Source organism: Podarcis pityusensis (assembly GCF_964106645.2).
Source record: "Podarcis pityusensis genome assembly, chromosome: 1".
Classification (NCBI taxonomy): Eukaryota; Metazoa; Chordata; class Lepidosauria; order Squamata; family Lacertidae; genus Podarcis; species Podarcis pityusensis.
Window position 1 is genome coordinate 57,053,906 of NC_138028.1, and position 20,012 is coordinate 57,073,917.

The following is a 20,012-nucleotide window of genomic DNA, read 5'->3' on the forward strand; positions in this document are numbered from 1 at the left end:
TCAGATACAGGGGTTCCTGGAGACAGGGCAGTCTTAAGCATATCCAGCGCCATGGTGCAAAGATCCCTCTGGCACCCTCCCCCCCCCTTTTCCCAGAGTAGTCGACCTTTTCCCAAGCCTCTCCGGGATCACTCTCCTCCTGCAGAGGCTTGGGAGACAAGCTGCACACCCGCCAGCCATATGGTTGGTGAGGCGCAGCTGGCGGGTGCAGGGAAAGGGGAGGCCGCTGGCAAAGCCGCACAGCTCCCCCACTCGCTGGGGTGCCCCTGAGATGCCTGTGCCCTGGCGCAATGCACCACTAAGCCCAATGGGAAAGACGGCTCTGCCTGGAGAAGAAATTGTAGCTATGCTGCTCCATTGGTACTACTGTTACTGCACTGCTGTGAGCTAAGCCATGCTTTGGCTTAATATGTCGCCCAAGCCCAGGCCACAGATCCTTTGCCACCCTTTGTGCAATTGGTCAGGCATGTGTGTCTGCTTTGAACATTCCCAACACCAATACAAGTAAAACCTGACATTGTGGCTGGCCTAGCATAGTGAAATGCAAAAGATTCATCCTGAGTTTAAATGGGTGCAATGGGCTGGTGCTGCATAGCTGCTCTCCCAACAGTGGCATCAGCTCAGTGGTAGGGCTGCTTGGGCATTCATTTTGCTGCTGTGCCCACACAGCCTTGACCTCTCAATCTCCCCTCACCCCCCCCCAAAAAAACTCCCATGGACAACCAATGAAGCTGAATGTTGGAAGATTCCGGGCAGACAAAAAGAAAGTACAGTGGTACCTCAGGTTAAGTACTTAATTCATTCCGGAGGTCCGTACTTAACCTGAAACTGTTCTTAACCTGAAGCACCACTTTAGCTAATGGGGCCTCCTGCTGCTGCTGTGCCACCGGAGCACGATTTCTGTTCTCATCCTGAAGCAAAGTTCTTAACCTGAAGCACTATTTCTGGGTTAGCAGAGTCTGTAACCTGAAGCGTATGTAACCTGAAGCATATGTAACCCGAAGTACCACTGTACTTCTTCACACAACATAGTGTTAAAGCTATGGAAATCACTCCATAGCATCGCCCACCAACTTGGATGGCTTTCAAAGGAGGTTGGAAAAATTCATGGATTAGGCTATCAGTAGACAAGATGGCTATGATCAATGTCCACAGTTGGAGGCAGCATGTTTCTGAATGTCAGTTGCTAAAAACCACAGGAGGGGAGAGCGCCATTGTGTTCAGGCCCTGCTTGTGAGCTTCCTGCTGGTATCTTGTTGGCAACTGTGAGAACAGGATGCTGGACTAGATGGGCCATTGGCCTGATCCAGCAGTCTCTTCTTATGTTCTTATGAGGACAGTTCTACGCCTCAGATCAAGAGGACGCTGGAATAGTGACCTCAATATACACCCTATATCAGTATACTCCCTTTCAAATACATCTGTGATTTATGAGTCACGTGATTTTGGGTTAGGAGGAAAAGGATAAACACAAAAATATTTGCCAGGCTAGCAACTTTTTAAATACCACATTAGCAATGCAAAGGAAAATGTTCTTTCAAGAAGAGAAAACTTTCAGAAGCCTAAAGGTGACAGAGCTACAAATGAAAACAGCCAAACAATATTCAGCAGTTTGAAAGACTGCGACTGAAAGGTTCCCAGCTCAATTCCAAAAAGCCATATGCACCAAAGGAGATAAATTTGCACCAGCAGCTTTGAAATATAGTTTATTAATGCATTTCTTCCCCACAGCAGGACACAAAAGAGGAAGATAGCAAGACAGACGCATAAAAAAATTATAACTCTGACAAATGAAATGTACAGGCACAGAAAGGAGCCACCTTCCCTTTGTGCTGTGTTGAGATGCCAGTGCAAGGAATGTCTTCAAAGCGCCTCCACTAAATGCACCATCTGTGCTATTAGCTCACTAATGCCACTTCCTGTAAGTGCCTAAGTGTCTGCTGCTTTCCTAGGATTTTGGGGAAGCTTTGCTGATGCGTGAAAAAGCTTTTTGATTGGAAAACGGAAGAAACAGCAGCCCACATTTGCCTCCGTCTCTTCCAATCTATCGGTTTATCCAATATCATTCTGAGTTCCTTAGTGTACACATATGGAGCCCAATCTCTGGCTCCTGGATGCATTTATCTGACTTTAACATCTACATATGCTTCTTTCCAAGCATAGCTCTGTCTCCCTCAGAGATCCTAATGGTTTTAGCATGTCTGCCTGCTTAAAATGTGTGTGAAGCCGTTTCATCTTAAAGGCATGTTTAGCAAGAAGTTCAATAGGGCTTATTACTACATAAATGTGCATGAGAGCCCAGCTTCTGGGAGAGATTCCCTCCCCTAAAATAATGATGAAATGGACTGTATAGGTCTAGATTTACCTGTCAATGACAATTCCAAGTTGATATGCCAAGTTGCTAGATCTCAATGAGTAGAATTTTCCTTTCCTTTCCTGCCCTATCCAATCCCAGATACTGCAGTTTTCTTCAAACTCCTCCATATTCCCCTCTCTTTCATTCTCCCAGTCCCTGTGCACCCCTGGAAGCCTCTCCTGAGTGTGGCGAGAAGAGGCTGCTTACACCCCATGTCAATCATGTTGGGGACCAGAACGGATTGAAGTTCTGCACTTGTTAACTGCAGACAGTAAAAAATGTTGCATGAATGCCTTTGGTGTTTGAGCCTTCAAATAAATGCTGCTTGACTGTGACCTATGTTTTCGTCTTTGCATGATTTTCAAACATTTTAGTCAACTGCATCACCACCACCTGCAAAAAAAGGGGGGTTGTATTCTGTTGCTTGCATAAACTGCACAAATAGGGTGCTTATTTTGCATAATTTCCTCTGGTTCTGTAAGTTATGGGTTGACCTGTGTAATGATGGTGAGCAAAGAGATTCTACCATTGATAAAATGTCATTTTTACTGAGACCTCTCCCACCCCGCATTGCATCAGGCATCAGAAGACACTGAGGCAGAACTCCCTGCAGACAACTCACTGGTCTCCTCCCCAGAATCAGATCCACACTCTCATCCCAATTCTCCTCCCACTCTGACCAGACCAGACCAGACCTGCCAAGAACTCTCCACGGAGCTCATGACATGCTTTTGAGCACTTGTGGACTGGTGGTGCTCATCGTCCTGGCGGGTTACTAAATGGCAGTTCAGTTTGGGAAGATATGGGAAACCGAATACAAAGAAGTAGTACAGAATGTTGCCTGCAGCAGTTTTGACTGCCTGCCTACAGTTTAGGATGGTAGCCTGCTGCCTGTGTGAATCTACCCCGCTGCGTGGCCTCTCATGCCTGTAAATCTAGGTCGCGTCCCCCATGCAGATAAGTCCTTCCTCGCTAATGCCTTGGGCCAAGGAACAACCTCAAGGTAAAAGGGTTTATAGGTCGTGGCCAATCCCTGCCGTCATTCTTGGCCTCAGCAGGAGCTGCTAGATTACACAGTCTGCCCTATTATTGTTAAGAGACATTGGCATGTCCTCGTACAGCTTTGAAGCCCCAGTTAAAATTGCATAGTGTGAATCCAGAACAAGACAGAGTAACACACCAAATAGAATTAGGTCCTAATGTGATCTCATAGTCAAGGCCTGGACCCACCAAGCATGAGAATGGGAACATTGTGGATATGATCACCATGGAGAAGACAAGTCCCCAAGGAAAACAGATCACAAAAAAATTCCTTTATTTTCCTGGCCAAGCGAAAGGTAGCATCTGCTGCCAACCCCAAGGAATCCAAATGAAGCTGCTATCTTTATCCCTCATTGCCGGGCACTGGCAACATTTTCAAACTGTTAAGTGATCAGACAGTTCTCTGTTGTTGATGCAGCAATGGTGAAATGTTACTTGTGCAAATACTGAATTCTGCCCCATCTGCGCAGCAGCAGCTTGCTTGAAAAACAAACAAACTATCAGCACTTTGGGGAATTTGGCAACTGGAAAAAGTTGTTCAGAATGAGGTGTGATGCATTTCCCAAAGCTAAAAATCCCAAATAATTTTTGAAAAAAGACTCAGCCTCTATACATGCAGTAAGCATATGTCTAGTCACAAACCACTTTAATGTCAGACATGCGGGGTAGATTTGCAGCAGCGTGTTATCTAGCAGGTGCAACCATCACTGCATAAGCCGGTCTTCTGAAAATTCAGAATGCTGTCGCCTGCAAGGTACACACCCGCAAATTCAACATAGTCAAACACACTAGAAGCTACTTTGTGAGTGTGATCATTACATGTGAACTGATTAGGTAGCTAAAGAATATGCTTACTCAAACAATAAGGTAAGTATATTACTATTTATGAGATCCTCAAGTCGCTGGTGTTCAAAGTGTGGCTTAAAACCTATCATGGGATCACAGAAACTAGATGGATGTGTTGCTCTAAGCAGATGCCAAGGAAATTGCGGCAGATGAGCGTGGAGGGTGTGTATGGTCACTTCCAGTTCCAGGACTTCAAGCAAAGACAGAATCCGGAAGGAATCCCATAGCTGAATCACTTGAAAGCCACTACTCAACAATTAATAGCAGCTTAAACTGTTTGACAAGCAAGCAACTAGAGAACTGATTTTTGCTGAAACATGGTAAGTGAATGAGCTGGGGGCAGGAAAAGGCAGGTGAAGATTCCATTGACAAGCATCCTGCCGAATTTGGAAGCTTGGAACAGAAGTTGCATTGTGCAAAACAGCCAGCCATATAATCACAGAATTGTAGAGTTGGAAGGGACCCTGAGGGGCATCTAGTCTAACCCCCTGAGATGCAGGAATCTTTTTGCCCAACATGGGGTTCAAACCCAATGACCCTGGTATTAAGAGTTGAAGTTGTTCAGAGACACTAACCGTCCTTTGTTCATAGGAAAATGTGCACAGGTTCTTTGTGTGGTTTGTGTGTGTTTAATAAATTGTTCGTCTCCTTCTACCAGTTCGTTATGTGGTCAGTATTTATTGTCTGTACTGAAATGGCATGGAGCTGTAAGCAGTTCACAGCTCTGCTTTAGAGACTCTGACCTCTCCAGATATAAGTCTACAAACTCACCTGATTCCAACCTTCCATATTGATTCCACCTCCGCAAGAATAAAAAAGGCCTCTCTTTTCACGTCAGTACAAATAAACAAGGGATCAACTTACAAAAGGAGTCTGCACACATTTTGTCACTCTACTGTGGTCCTGATCCAGATTATGCATTCTATGCTGGTTATTTGCATAAGGGGGAAAACTCCCATTGGAGCAAATGGGAACTGCCCCCCCACAACGCAACCTGAAGGTGCATGGGGCCCAGTCCAAACTAGGACTATACCAGATGCCACAATCCCCATTTGGATTCCCCCACCCCCATTAAAAAGTCAATAATGCAGTTGCTAAGTGTTTGATTGGTGTCTCATTCAGTCTGACCCTTAGTTACGAAATATATCAAATTCAGATTTGCAGTACATCTCCGCTTCAAACGTGGCAGCATACTACATGGGTGAAGGTGAATAGTGTTCTCATTGGATCTGGTTCCACAGGACTAGATGATTCATGAATGATTCATAATGCCCTTGAATTAATTAGTGAAACAGTATCAAATTGAATAGCAATATCGTGCAACCTACATGAATGACTAAACTGGAGAAGCAGATAGTGTAACTATTGAAAATGTATAGGTATTATGCAGAGATGGTTTCAGCAGGACCTCTGCGCTTTCTCAACACTTCTGAGTGTGCTGCATACGAAGTCACCCTCCTGCAACTGAATGGATTCTTACTGTCACCTGTCCCTTTCCCCTCCCCAAACCTCCAGATTCTGAGGAAGGAAACCCAGCATTACAGAATGATCTGTATACAAGTTAGGTAAATTTACACAGACACGCCTGCATTGGTATTTCTTGAGAATAACTTTTCTGTTTATGTTTTTCCTCCATTTTGCCAATCAATCTGCTTTACCATTTGTGCTCAAATAAATGGCTGACGGTACTTAAAGGAAGCCACACTAGCAACGATGATGAGAGCACGATCAGTAAAAAGTTTAGAAAAAAGTTTTGATTCTTTGGGTTAAAAGCAGCAGAAGCCCAGGCAGGGTATTAAGCAGGAGCTGGAATCCAAGGAATGTGGCAGACCAAGAATGCATAAGAGAGTGTTCTGTTTTAAAGGAATGGATGAGGGAGGGTTCCTTAACTTGATAGGAACTGAAGAATGTATTTCTCGGAGACCCAGGGTCCCTGGCACCAGCAGATTAATCTGCAGAGAACCCCACACTATTTTCTCTGCAATTCTGAAGCACATTGTTAAATGTCATTACACAGTTTAGGTATTGGTTAGGGTGCTTCCAGGCTGTCACTATTTTTGGCTGGGATTCAGTCACATACCAGCAAATTCAGGTTGCAAAATTATAGTTGGCTTTTGCGATCAGGGAAGCGGTAGGGAAATGCCCTGAGCAGTGTATAATAGCAATGACTTGGATGCAGCGGCATCTAACCTCTCTGCAAACAAATGGGGATGATCGCTGACTAGATGGGTCATCTGGAAGCAGCCTTGGTCCCTCAGATTCTTGCTTCTTAACTACTATGGAATCTAGTCCAAAACTATAGAGTTTAATCTCTGTTTAAATTTCTTTTTGTGTTTTCCGTTGGCAATAGATAAGCCAGAGTTCCCCTTGATTTCTCTCCTATTCTGAAGCAGCCATTGGCAAGCTGTCCCACACCCTCCTAAAGAGGAGAGGACGAGGAAGGACAAAAAGATGTCTTACTCATAGATTTCAGCCCCGGCTGAGTGGACTAATTGGTTCTTCCCTCCTGTCTGCATTGGCTTTCTGCAGCTGAATCATTCCAGAGGCAGGGCAGAGGGGCAACAATGAACCGGCACCTGATCTTACAGAACTAATCGGAATGCAATTCAACACTTATTTAGAACTGGATAGCCTCAGCTGCGCCAGAGCTAGGGATGTTCCTTTTTCAAAATACAGCGGCCGAAGCAGATTTAAAGCTTAGTGCACAACATACTATGACGCATTTTATTAGAGCAACTGCATAGACACCAACAGTTCAACAACTGTGGCTAATCCTGTTGCTGACCATCTGCCTGGCCCTGGGAAAGATGCTGAGAAAGTTCAACCGATTTGCATCCACAGCTTGATTCTGAAATCCAGAATAAAATGGGTTTCCCTTTATCAATGTACTGTATAGGCCAGAAAGGGGGGGGGCATGAGGCCCAAGGGCCAAGTGTGCCCCCCCAAACCTCTCTCTTTGGCCCTTGAGAGTCTCCCCAGGCCACAGTCCCTCCCTTATCCTTGAGTGCTATTGCTCCACTTAATTTTGCATTTGGCCCCACCCACCGCTGGGGTGTGGCTTCTGGAAGGCTGTCCACAACAGACTGTGGCCCCCAAGCTGAGAGAGTTCCCCTATCCCCCGTATAGGTTATGGTACATAAGGCTGCTTGTGATCAATAGCAGAAAGCCAACTTGGGTCAAGTTCTTACTGAGGTTCTATACTAGAGTCAGGGCTGTACCACATGGCAAAATGCTCTTCCACAAAATAGTTTCCTACCCATAGAAAAGCAGAATGTCAGGTTGAATGTTTGGTTGGAGCTTAGTTTCCTAAGCAGAGATATAGGTCACGTCCATGGCATACATTAAAGTCCCCCCCCACAGAATCCTGGGAACTGTACTTTACGCCTCACTGAACTACAGTTCCCAGCACCCTGAACAAACTACAATTTCCAATATTTTTTCGAGGGGGGGTGCATTTATGCTATAAATGTATTCTGCAGACGTGACCCTATATATATTTGAGTGGGGCAGGGGTAGAGAAAGAATCCTTAGTCCTAGGAGGCTGTACTTGTAGGTTTATGCGGTGGAGCTCAAGTAGAGAATCACCAACTCATTGAAAGAGAAACAAGAGCAGCTATAGTATCAAATCAGCCAATGGGATTAAGGCAGGGGGGACCAGCAGAGGTGAGAAGCAAAGGAGGGGAAAGAAGAAGGGGGGGGGACAATGGGAAATACAAGTCAACCAGGAGAACAGTGGTACTGAGAGCATGATCTCAGGGTTGTGGGTTCAAGCCTCACGTTGGGCAAAAGATTCCTGCATTGCAGGGGGCTGGACTAGATGACCCTCATGGTGCCTTCCAACTCTACAATTCTATGATTCCTGGCCCTAATAAATTCTAGTCACATGCACTGAATCTGGTGGAATACAATCAAGCTAACAGCCTATCTCCCCTACGAAGCCATTTCCCCCATTTGCAGATTTCCTGCCCCCCCTCTAGCATCATCCACTTAAAACCATTCTCCCATTTCCAAACATCACTGCCTACATATAATTTGAAATAGTCACCAATCATCAGAGAGGAAGCCCCGGCTGCTTTCTGAAAGGTGTAATTATCTAAGGCTCGGCTCTGGCACTGCTGCAGAGACGTATCACCCATTAAAGCAGTTTGAAACTGCAATTGTGTTGATACTTTCAGAGACATTTCAAGCGGAAGGAAAACCTTAAGGATCTCTGTAGCACCAACCGTTCGCTCTTGCGGGTGGTTGAGACTTTATGCCACTGCTATATTATTTAAATGCATTTTCATTAAGTGAACACATCTGGGGGGGAAAACCCTGCAGCCAGGCTACTTAACAAAACTCATGCTGACAAACAGTGCTAGGAAGAATCACACAGCTAAATTGTATATTATCATGCAAATGGCAAAAGAACCGGCACATGGGACTCTGTGCATTGTGCACAGTGATAAAAGAGTGGAGAGTTATAAATAAGAGTTAAAGAAAAGAGTCCTGTCAGTCTGGGCAGTGGAGTGAAAGAGCCTTCTTAGGGCAGTTAAGGAGGTCTGAGAACAATACTTAGTTAACAAGCCCTATGTATTTTAAAGGTCCAGCATCTAACCTTTGTAAAAACATCATTGTGCTCTTGGGCTCAGAAGTAATTATGATCAAGATGATTCGAACCAGCCCCATCACTTGCGGGAAGCGTTGTTACCCGAAAGGGTGCAATATGTTGGTGACGAAGCTCTTAGCTTACAAAGGATATTTGTATGCTCAAAACGATGTCAACTGCACTTACTTTATCTGATGCCTGCAAAATGCCCTCTGACCTCCAGTCTACGAAGGCAGACATCTCCCCAGATGCGGCAGAGATTATATTCTTATCTGATAAACACATACAGTTCAGAGGGAATTCAGCCGCTTTATTCCATACCTCTACATCCTGTGTTTACAAAGAGAGGCGTTTATAACATTGCCCTCCTTACTGTACGGTGTGGCTCCTCAGAAGCTCAATCAAGGCTGCCAAAAGACTTTAAAGACCCAAACCAGTTCTGGCCACGTCCGACCTATTGACAGCCTGTATTCACGCGCACCAGAAGACATAGCCCGCCAGTTCCCTGGAACCCAAACAAGCATTACAATACACACTGATAAGGGCACTGGCGCTGGTTAGATAATGGATCTCCCTTGCTAGATGGGGGTTTTGAACTTTAGTTGCAATTATGTACACATTTCATTTCAGCTTCTATCCCCTCCTCCCACCTAGATCTGGATAGAAACTAAGCTGAAATGAAGCCCTGAATTATTCTGGCATGAACAGTAAGTCATAGACTTTTCCATTTGTTATTGGTTTCCCAGAAACCAAAATGGAAAAGGAATTAACAGCTGCTGAATATGGCACATGCTCTCAGAGATGCTCTGATTTTATAGCTCTTGGTACTACTATAACAGGTTTTTCACCAGTGTGTGAGAAGCAACCAGCAGGGGCAGTCAGTGCTGAAACCTGAACTGACTGAATCAAGTCAGTTTTTAAAAATACACAGTAATTCTCCTGGAAATTTGTGTATGAATTCTTACTCAAATCAGCAGCAACCATTAGACATGCGTGTTACGCATTCTTGATGAGCACAGGGTTTTGGATAACCTAAGGCACAGGGAGAGAGGCTGCAAAATTAACTCTAAAGAGCAAGTGCTGTATGGAACAACTTAACTCTTTTATACCAAGTAAAGAAAAACACCCAATAAAATAAGGAAAGAGAAGGGAAAGTGTCAGAAGAAAAACATTGCTTTTCATAAAGCCAAAACCTTGAACACAAAAAAGGCAAAACTTTTAACACATTTTTACTGAAATATCCATTTCTTTAGTATGTTACAGAAGAGCTTAAGAACATACGTCATGTACCTAAAATGCAGACTTCTTTTAAAATAAAAAAGTCTTTTTATAAAAAAAATAAGAAAAGTCAAAGTAAAGTGCATGAAACTGATGTTTTCCTCCTCCAGATTAATGCATCAAAACATTTTAATACACTGACAATACTATATAAACCTGGGAATATTTTCTCCTCCATCACCCCATTAGTCAATTATTTACTGTACAGCAGTGGTTACATATAAAAACAGACACACAGAGAAACTAATGATATTTGCCAAATGCTTCTCACTGGTTAAAGTCAAGAGCTACTGGAATAGTGACTTTCTCATCACTTCTTTTTAAAAATACTAACTTTTGTCAAAACTATGTCCACCCTAGCTAGGAAGAGCCACAGGAAAATTTAAGTCTGTAAGTGGGATAGATGCTGATTGTTCCTGGATAGCAAGTACTTTTTCATTTAAAATACAGGGGATTGTTACAGGGAATCTTGTGCACATACAAATCCCCACTGGAAGGAAAAGATAGCTAGTTCCACCCAACCATGGCAATAGCTTTTGCACAGAGTATTTCAGAGTGAATTCTTAAGGGATGCTCTTATAAGAGCAATTAAGGGGGGGGCACACTTGAAAGAGAAACCTGGCATGAAATTAATACAGGGAAATATATAGCAATTAAAATATACACTTATTATCATTATGCCATGATGTTACAGGAGGCGCCCAGTGGCCTCTTATCCAAGGGACTAGTTAGGACCACACCCATTTAGTTCCAGCATCACATACTCCCAGGCCACAAACTGAGTCCCTCAAAGTTATTTTGGACCCTAATTACTTTGGACACAAAGAAAAGAAAAACAACACACTGTGCAATGGAAGGATATTACCTGGCCTAGTTTTATAGCAGACAATAGTGCAGGGCAGGTGCATCAGGGCAGCATTATACCTTACACCTAAAAAGGCCATTGTTTTCAGTGCATCCCTCTGACAAAAATCTAAGCCAACGCAGGTCTCTTTTTGAGGACAGGGTGGGAAGCTGGGAGTACAGCCTGCATAAGGCTGCCTAGTCAGAAATTTCACTTTTGGGGTTGGAATTTAAACTGTGTGCACCAAACAAAGGAAGACCACATTCTGCTGATGGATCCCAGCAGGAAAATGTCTGGGAACCATTAACTAGTCTCTACGCCCTCCCCCCTAAAAAAAAAAATGCTCTCAATTATTAAGTTCATTTTTCGGCAGGCTGGTCAGATATTTCAAGGCAAGGTTTCCAGAAGTGCTCTAGACCAGAAGCTGCGTTCCAGCCACCTACAACCGCGGCCCCTGCGTTCACCTCCTTTAGGGACACTGCACTACCGGGCACACTTCCAGTGCCTTCATTACGCCCATGGAAATGTTAAATCCACCCAGGTCCAGAGGGGTCACAGCGAGGCGGCCTTGGCTTTGCAGTGCAAAATGTGCTTGTGGACAAAGTCGACACGGTCCTGCAGCAGCTGCGCTTGCTGCTCTGAGAGGAAGCCCAAGACGCCGGCCAGGGGCTCCCGGGTCCGGTAAAGGTGGAGCAGCTGGGCGGCAGCGTTGCGCGCGCGGTGCAGCTCCCGCACCCGCTGGGCGGTGGCCTCTCGGAAGACGCAGACGGAGCGCAGCAGCGGCTCGTTGTACTTGTCCCACATGGCCAGCAGCCGGTAGCCGTGCACCAGCCCGGCCTCGTTGTCGAGGAAGACCAGCCCGCCGTTGGGCGCCCGGTGCAGGTTGCTGGTGGCGCGCTGCATCACCCGCGGGTCCCACTGCAGGCTGAACAGGTTGCTGACCAGCCGGTCGAAGTTGGCCGTCACGTAGTCGAAGACGATCAGGTCGCTCCACTGCACCAGCTCCACCAGCTGCGCTTGGCTCAGGCCGCGCAGCTCCCCGGCCGACAGGGGCTGCAGCCGACGGGGGCCCGATGTCGCCGCCGCGCCCGCCTCGGCCCGCCAGGGGGCGGGAGCCACCACGTCGGTCAGGTTGTCCACCCAGCGCGCCAGGCTCACCACGGCGCCGTCGGCCCAGGGGGAGCCGCGCAGCTCGTCGCGCACGGGAGCCCACTGCCCTCCGCGGGCTTCGACCCTCGCCAGCGCCAAGGGGGGCAGGCGCTCCTGGATGCCCAGCAGCCCGGCCAGGTGGTACGAGAGCGCCTCGCCCTGGATCTGCTCCGCGTTGATGCCGTAGCGAACGCACGCGCGGCTGCCGTCCGACAAGCGCGCTAGCCGGTTGGAGCTGCGCCCGCAGCCGCCGCGCTCCAGGGACACGACGCGCGCCTCGCGGGCCGCCCGCAGCCACGACGCCGCCTCCTCGGCCGAGAAGCCCGGCGGCACTTGCGCCTCCAGCGCCCGGCTCCAAAAGATCCCGCCGCGCACGGGCGGCTCCGCGACGCCCCGAGGGGGATCCGCGGGAACAGGCGGCGGCGGCTCCTGCCCACTTTCGCCCGGCCCCTCCGAGGGTTGTCCCGGCAGCGTAAGCAGCGCGCGGAAAGTTTTCTGCGCCGCTTGGCTGGGCGGCCGGAGGAGGCGGCCGCTCGACGTCGCTTCGACGCCGGGCTCCGGGGCGCCGCGCCAGCTCCACAGCCCCGCCAGCGCCACCACGGCCAGCAGCCACAGCCCGGCCACCAAGCCCAGCCCGGCCAGACTCGCGCGTCGCATTCTCCTCCTCCGCCTCGTCCCGCTCTCGCCTCCGCCGCCGCCGCTGCCTCAGTCTGCTGCGCTGGGACCCGGCGGCCGGGCGGCCCCGCGGCTCTCCCGACGCCCGCGGCTGCTGCCTCCTCCTCCGCTCATGGCGCGGCGCTGCTCCAAGAAGTCCGCCGGAGGGAAGCAGCCGCCCGCCACGGAGAGGGAGAGAGCGCGCCCTTCTCGGGGCGGCGGGACCGGCGTCTGCAGCGAGACCCTCCAGCTAGGGCAATTCACAAGCGCCCAGACCACGTGGGAGAGCGAGGTGGGGGGGGGGAGCGCGCCGACCCAGCCCACCGCCCAGCGTGGCTTTCCGCTTAAAGCGGCGATGGCCCCAGAAAAGCGGGGCCCGCCGTCGGGGAGTGGCTGCCCGTGGGGGGCTCCTGCGAGGAGAGGGGGCGCCTCCCGAGCCACTCTGACCCAGGGAGTGGGCTTTGTTTCCCCCCGGTTAGCTTCTCAGCCGCGATCGGGGGCATTTCTCCGACGGGGCGGCCTCGGCCACGGGCCCCCTCCTCCCGCGCCTCCCTCCTCCCACCCGGGTTGGGAAGCACAAAGGATTCGGCACGTTTAGAAGAAAAGATGGGAGCCGAGCGCTGGTTTCAAAGAGCCTTCCTTCTGCTGGAGTGGGAGGGGCAGAGGAGCGTGGGACGGAGCAGGAAAACCAGGCTGGCGAGAGGGGTGGGCTGCTTCCCGGCAACAGCGACACAAACGTAGGGACATTTGATCCTTGCAAGCGGGGAGCGAGGGTCGACGTGCACCTCCCACCTGCCCGCCACGCACAGAAAGGGCTACCCTTCGAAAGAGGGCAGTAGTCACACGTTTAGTCCGCTGGAACCCTACCCCCCCCCCAAGCGGTGTTTGCTCCGGAGTGAATAGTGCACAGGTTATGTGGGGTTCGGATCCTACTAACTGAGCCTTGTAAGATATGCACCAAGAAAGGCAGCATTGGTGAGGAACACAACTGGATCCACATTTCTCGCTGGAAAGGTCCTGTTTCCTCCCGGCTGAACCGACAAGAGGTAAATTCGGTCCCCTCCACTTGGCTTCTTCGGAATGATCGAATAGAACTATAGTGGCATCAGTCCCTTTGTATGTATCAGTAAGGTGCACAAATTACAGGTAACATTGGGTAAATATTTATTAAGCGGGAGCTCTTTGAAATCGACCAAGGATGGTTTGAAGTCTAGGCTGCTATCTGCTGGCCTCAGTGATTCGTTCTGTCATCCTCCCACAGAGGAAAAAAAATGAACTGGGGGGGGGGGGGGGGAACGGACGTGAATTCAGAGACGACAGTCACAACCATCTTTCTTTGCCAGCTCAGTGGCAGTTACACTGTGATCCTCAGATGTGAGCTGCTTTGTTCAGTGGAACTTTTTTAAAAATAAAAATGAGTGTACATTGGGTACCAACATTAAAGTACAATCTGTAATTAGAAAGGATCCAGGCAGTTTGATGTAGATTCTACTTCCACCATGTACACAAGCTTTTTTTTCTCTTTTCTTTTGGCATATGAAGTCATCCCATCTCACCCAAACAAGCTGTCACACATGTGGACCACCAGCTTGATGTTATTATTTCACACCCCTTTGGGAATAATCTGGGGAGTTTTGTACTTACAACAAAGAAGAATGGTCCATCACCAGCTTAGAGAATTGCTATGGAAGGATGGGAAATGGGCCACAGTATCCCAAAGCATCTCTAAAGGAACGTTTTATTGACTATTCCAAGAAAGACTGTAGGTGCATTCTAGAATAGAGGGGCTTATTATTTCCCCCCGGCCCCAGTCTTTCTTCGTAATGACTTGTCCTCTGGACCCTCTCTCCTCCTTGAACTTTCTTAATTCTTGTTTCAATATCCTTCTTGAACAGAGGCAACTCCAGCTGAATACATTACCCCAAAATTAAATTTCTCAGAGTCTAAATGTAACAGTCTCAGATCTTTCTCAGATCTTGGGGCCTTCACCAATATCAGTTGGTCAAGCAAAAATGCCATGTGTTGTGCAGGATCAGTATGTGTTATCTGTCTAATAAGCACTTTTCTTTAGAGAATATTGCACACACACACATCCTCAAACAATATATAATTGCTGGGTGGAGGGGAGGACGCAGTTATTCCCCACTGGAACAAAGGGACAAGCCATGGCAGCATGAAGGATGTCTAGAATATGGTTGGTGGAATGAGTGTCACAGGGAGCCCCATGAGTGATAACACAAGTACTCTTCCATGCCCATTAAAGAGGTTTTATTTGTATTATGTATTTATAGCTCCTCTGTTGAACCAGGGTGCATGCACAGACTGTCTAAATCAATGGTTCTCAACCTGTGGGTCTCCAGCTGTTTTTGGACTACAACTCCCATCATCCCTCGCTAGCAAGACCAGTGGTTAGGGATGAAGGGAATCGTAGTCCAAAAACAGCTGGAGACCCAAGGTTGGAATACACTGGTCTAAATTAAGGGTGTATGAAGACAACCACAATCACATATCAGTTGGCCAGAAGCATACAAGAATTTAATTAGGAAAATGGGAACGTACTAGGAAGTTGCCTCATTCCAAGTCAGACCCTTGGTCCATTTAGCTCAGCGTTGGCTACTGGCAGTGGCTCTGCAAGGTTTCAGACAAGCCTCTTTAGTCCCTAACTGGAGATGCTACTGCAGATTGAACTCGGGACCTTCTCCATGCAACACAGATCTTTTGCCACTGAGCCACAGCCCTTCCCCATTTAGCTTGCCGTTCTGCTCCCAACTTTCTTCTGACAAGTTCACAAGGTCATTAAGGCAACACCCCCTTCCTTGCTGTTTGTTGCTGGTGTCTGCTATCCAGAGGTATACTGCCTTTGCCTCTGGAGGCACTATTTGGTTATCCTGTCTAATAACCCGGGTGATGCCAGAGCACGCAGCCCACCTCAAGCCTGATCCAATGCTACAATCCATTCTCCAAGGGCTGGATTGAGTCACCAATAAAATGAACAAGCCCTCCAAAGCTCTAGCTGAAACTGCCACCAGCCTTCATGAGTATTCAATAAGTGCACAAACCACCTACATTTTCTTCATTGCGGATGTTGAAATTACATAATTGCTTCTCCCCGTCATGCATTATAATGTATTAATCCACTAGCCCCAATTCATTATTTACACAACTAATAAAAGCGTTCAGTGTTTTAATATAAAATGACAAGTTTTACAAGTAATTATAGACACTGTTATCATCCTGGGATAGCACACCGTTACTGCGATTGAGGGCTCCACCGTGTGGCAAAAAACTGAAATGGATGGAATTCATAAGATGTTGCATTTAGCACTGGAGATCGTTCAGAGTGCTGTTGCACTTTATTTCACAAATCCTTACAGCAGAATCATTAGGTTGCTGATCATCCTCATACAGTGAATAAGGGAGTGATACTGAAAAAGCAATGGCTTGCCTCAAGCAAGTTCTTGTCAGAGATGGTATTTCAACCAAGGATGTGGTTCTGTCTTAGGCAATGTACTTCTTTGTGTCTTTACTCAGCAGAGAGCTCCATTGCATTCAAGGTATCAACTCCCAGAAAAAATGTGCATAGTATATTGTTGCCTGTCACTATACTGAATTGGTATGTGTAATCTACATACTATGAAAATTAGTGTGTGTGTATGAATAATTCATATTTATTTTATGATAGACATATTTTTAAGGTGGCAGATGTTCTTGTTTTAATATGGTTTCAAGGTATAAAAACAATAATTTCTGACACTTTATGAGGTGTCTATGGTGTAGTATTTATAACAAACATATTAGCAAAACATGCATTGTACTTTTTATATAACCTTTATTTACTGTAAATAATTGCTGTTCTCACTTTAACAGTGAGCTCTGAAGCTAAAAATCACTTTGTTTTTTCAAAAATAATAATCAAGTGGTATCTAAATTTTATGAAATAAATAATGTAATTAAATGAGGTTATTGTTATTCCCATTTTACATATGGAGTACTAATAGCCCAAACTGTGTGACACCATCATATCTATGACAGACCCAGGACTTGCTCCATTACTGAAATCATTACTAGCTTCATTACTGAAATCAAAAGGAAATACACTTCAAATGTCAAAGTTTATTTTAAACTGTCTATCAAATTATAATGCCTTTTTTCAGATGAAGAAATATTGAGTTTTATGGTGAAACTAGAAGACAAGCTTCCCACTTTTGATGTTGATGTTCAGGTAGAAGGACTGGACAAAAACTGTCTTCATGTGGAACGGTTCATAACAGATTTCACATTTGCATATTCAAAGATTATTAAATATCTTCTTCCTTCCCCATCTGGCTGTGAATATGGTATTTTAAACTGACCTTTGTGGCAAATTTCTGCTTCCCCAACAATGTTCTTCTTACTCCACCTACAGGCCAAAAGCAATTTTGCCATTTGTTTCTGTTCACTCCTGTACAACAATATTTGAAAACAAATGCAGGCATTAAATGCATTAAGTTACAATGTAATGCTGCCCACCTTGTTACTAATAAAAATGGACTGGAAACCGAGATGAAAGGAAGAAGACCCTAGGACCAGTTATAATTCTGCTGGGTTCTGTTCTCATTCCCTCCCACCAGCAGATGCAATGTTCTGAAGGTGGAATATGGAAATGCAGGTGTCTTCCCTTGAGGCAGGAGCAGCCCTCCTCCTAGAACGCTGCCCACAATTTTGCATGCCAACCCATCAGGAACCTGTTTTCACTGCCTCCCTGGGACTGCAATGACAGAAGGGTCATCAAACACCTGGCAGGCCATGCTTGATGGACCATGTTCAGATTGATGGTTCTCAACTTCTGCAAGCCTGCCCTCAAGGAAGAAATATGCATTTGACCTGCTTTGTATTGTGAATGTTTCAGTGACAGAGTGGGAAATATATTTTTCCTCTCCCTTGGGTTTTTTTAAAAAATAAGATAATGTCAGATACCACATCATTCAACCTCTAGGTTGTAGAATTAGCAGGCCCTTAGCCATTGCCCTGCCAGTCTCTGAAGACTTAGACTGAAGCCATACATCTGGGCTGAGGGACCTGTGGCTGAAACCAACATCCGGAAGGCCACAGGTTTCCTGCTAAATCTGAAACCTTGGTGAAGAAGAAGAGTTTGGATTTGATATCTCGCTTTATCACTACCCTAAGGAGTCTCAAAGTGGCTAACAATCTCCTTTCCCTTCCTCCCCCACAACAAACACTCTGTGAGGTGATTGGGGCTGAGAGACTTCAGAGAAGTGTGACTAGCCCAAGGTCACCCAGCAGCTGCATGTGGAGGATCAGGGAATCGAACCCGGTTCACCAGATTACGAGTCCACTACTCTTAACCACTACACCACACTGGCTCTCTAGTGAGAAGTTCTGAGCCTCCTGATAGAAACTGGGAAGGCAAAGTCACAGGAATATAGGAAGCCACCTCCTGCTTTCTCAGTCTGGAGAGCTTGAGTTAAGTCAGTTACTGACACACCTCTTTGGCTGAGGGGTTTTCCTGAAATTGATTGCTGCCCAGATTCCTTCTTCATGCTTCATGTCTTGCTTTACAGTTGCCATCTTTTTATTCTGGCTGGGCATTCTTGCCCAAAACCCAACATGCATCCCCATCATTGCATCCATGTGCAGAGGAAGACCTTCATCTCTTGCAGTTCTGCTAGTAAAGATCCAGTGACACTGCTGGAAAGGAAGAAGGGGACACTATATCTGCCATATATATGCCTTTGAGTCCATTAGTCCCTGCCTCATTCTTTGTGATTTAGTTTCACAAATTCAGCCAACCGGGTTGCTGCATTCCTTCAGTCAATCAAGTTCACTTTAGTCCTATTGATACATTGGAGAAATGCAGCCTGATCCTCTGCTTTATATTGACTTAGAAGTACATCCCGTGGAATTCAATGGTGCTTACTCCCCAGTCAGTGCACATACAATTTCAGCCTAAGTGCCCTGGAGTGGGTGAGTATAAAATGGGGATAAGAAACTTGTGGTCCTCTAGATCAGCCTTTCTCAAGCTGTGGGTCCCCAGATGTTGTTGGGCTACAACTCCCATCATCCCTGAGCTCTGGCCTTGCTAGCTAGGGGTGATGGGAGTTGTAGTTCAACAACATCTGGGGACCCACAGGTTGAGAAAGGCTGCTCTAGATGTTGTTGGCCTCCAACTTCCACCAGCCCCAGTCAGCTGTAGTCCAGCAACATCTGGAAGCCAACAGGCTCGCCATAATTTAGGAGTATAAATTTATTCTGTGAATCGCCCTGATTTATTCTGTGAACCACCCTGAGACCTGTGGGTATAGAGCGGAATATAAATAAAATATATAACTCCGGTCTAAATATCTGGAGTCTGCTCTACAGGCATAAGTTTCCTGCATGATTTAGGAACATTATAAATTGCATAGGGAACCTATGCCTGTACAGAAGCTCCCCTCCCGCCTGCTGCAATCTTTAGACCTCCTCTCCCAATAGAGCTATGTGGAAGTGGTGCTAATTGGGTGATGTGAATTCTGTGAGCTGAAAATGCCAGAATAGGGTTCTATCAAATCTAGGGTTGAGAGAGAGAGCTTTTGAGACACTGAATGCCCACATCCCAGAAGTTCCATTTTGTCACTTAAATGCTATATGGCTTGATAGAAATGTTATTATTTAATTTTTTATTTCTTTCGAAAAAAGTTTGTTTTAGGATACCATGTGATCTATGTACGTGACCATCTAATTGCCACCAATTTGACAGAGTGGGCTTCAACTCTCCACAACCAAATGTGTGGATACTAATTGTAAAGGTTTAGGATTGTACCACTGTAGGTGGACATGTTGTCCCTTTAACATCTGGAATTTCAAGGTGGCTCCACCAATAGGAATAAGGGATGTAGATCATCCCTTCCTCACACCTGAAACTCACCCCACCCCATTTCCGTAAATCTTTACCCACATCATGATCTCACAGAAGCCTTGTGTTACTCTACCAACTCACAACAGATGCTGCTGGCTGGACAAGAAAGATGCACATCAAGGAGTCAAGGCCATTTGCAGCTGCCATCTCTTGTTTCTTCCTCTGACCTGCTATTGAAAACACTCCTGGCACCTGGATAAACATTGCTCCTGCTTATATTGCCAACAGTCACAGTTCTTATCACATCAGATCCTTCTTTGGTGGTGCACAGCTATTTAATATTTATCCAATGCTAGCAGTGTGCTGGGTGCCAATAGTCCTTTTTCTTCTTCTTCTCCAGATTCTTTTTACTGGGCAATGA

General features: G+C 46.6%; 1 protein-coding gene across 1 annotated transcript; it reads right to left on the reverse strand.

Annotated features, from left to right (window-relative positions):
* Positions 1 to 10,042: 10,042 nt before the first annotated feature.
* FJX1 (four-jointed box kinase 1) lies at positions 10,043 to 14,034 on the reverse strand. The gene has a single exon (XM_081003185.1). The coding sequence runs from the start codon at positions 12,757 to 12,759 to the stop codon at positions 11,506 to 11,508; it is 1,254 nt and encodes a 417-aa protein (XP_080859311.1). The 5' UTR covers positions 12,760 to 14,034; the 3' UTR covers positions 10,043 to 11,505.
* Positions 14,035 to 20,012: the final 5,978 nt, after the last annotated feature.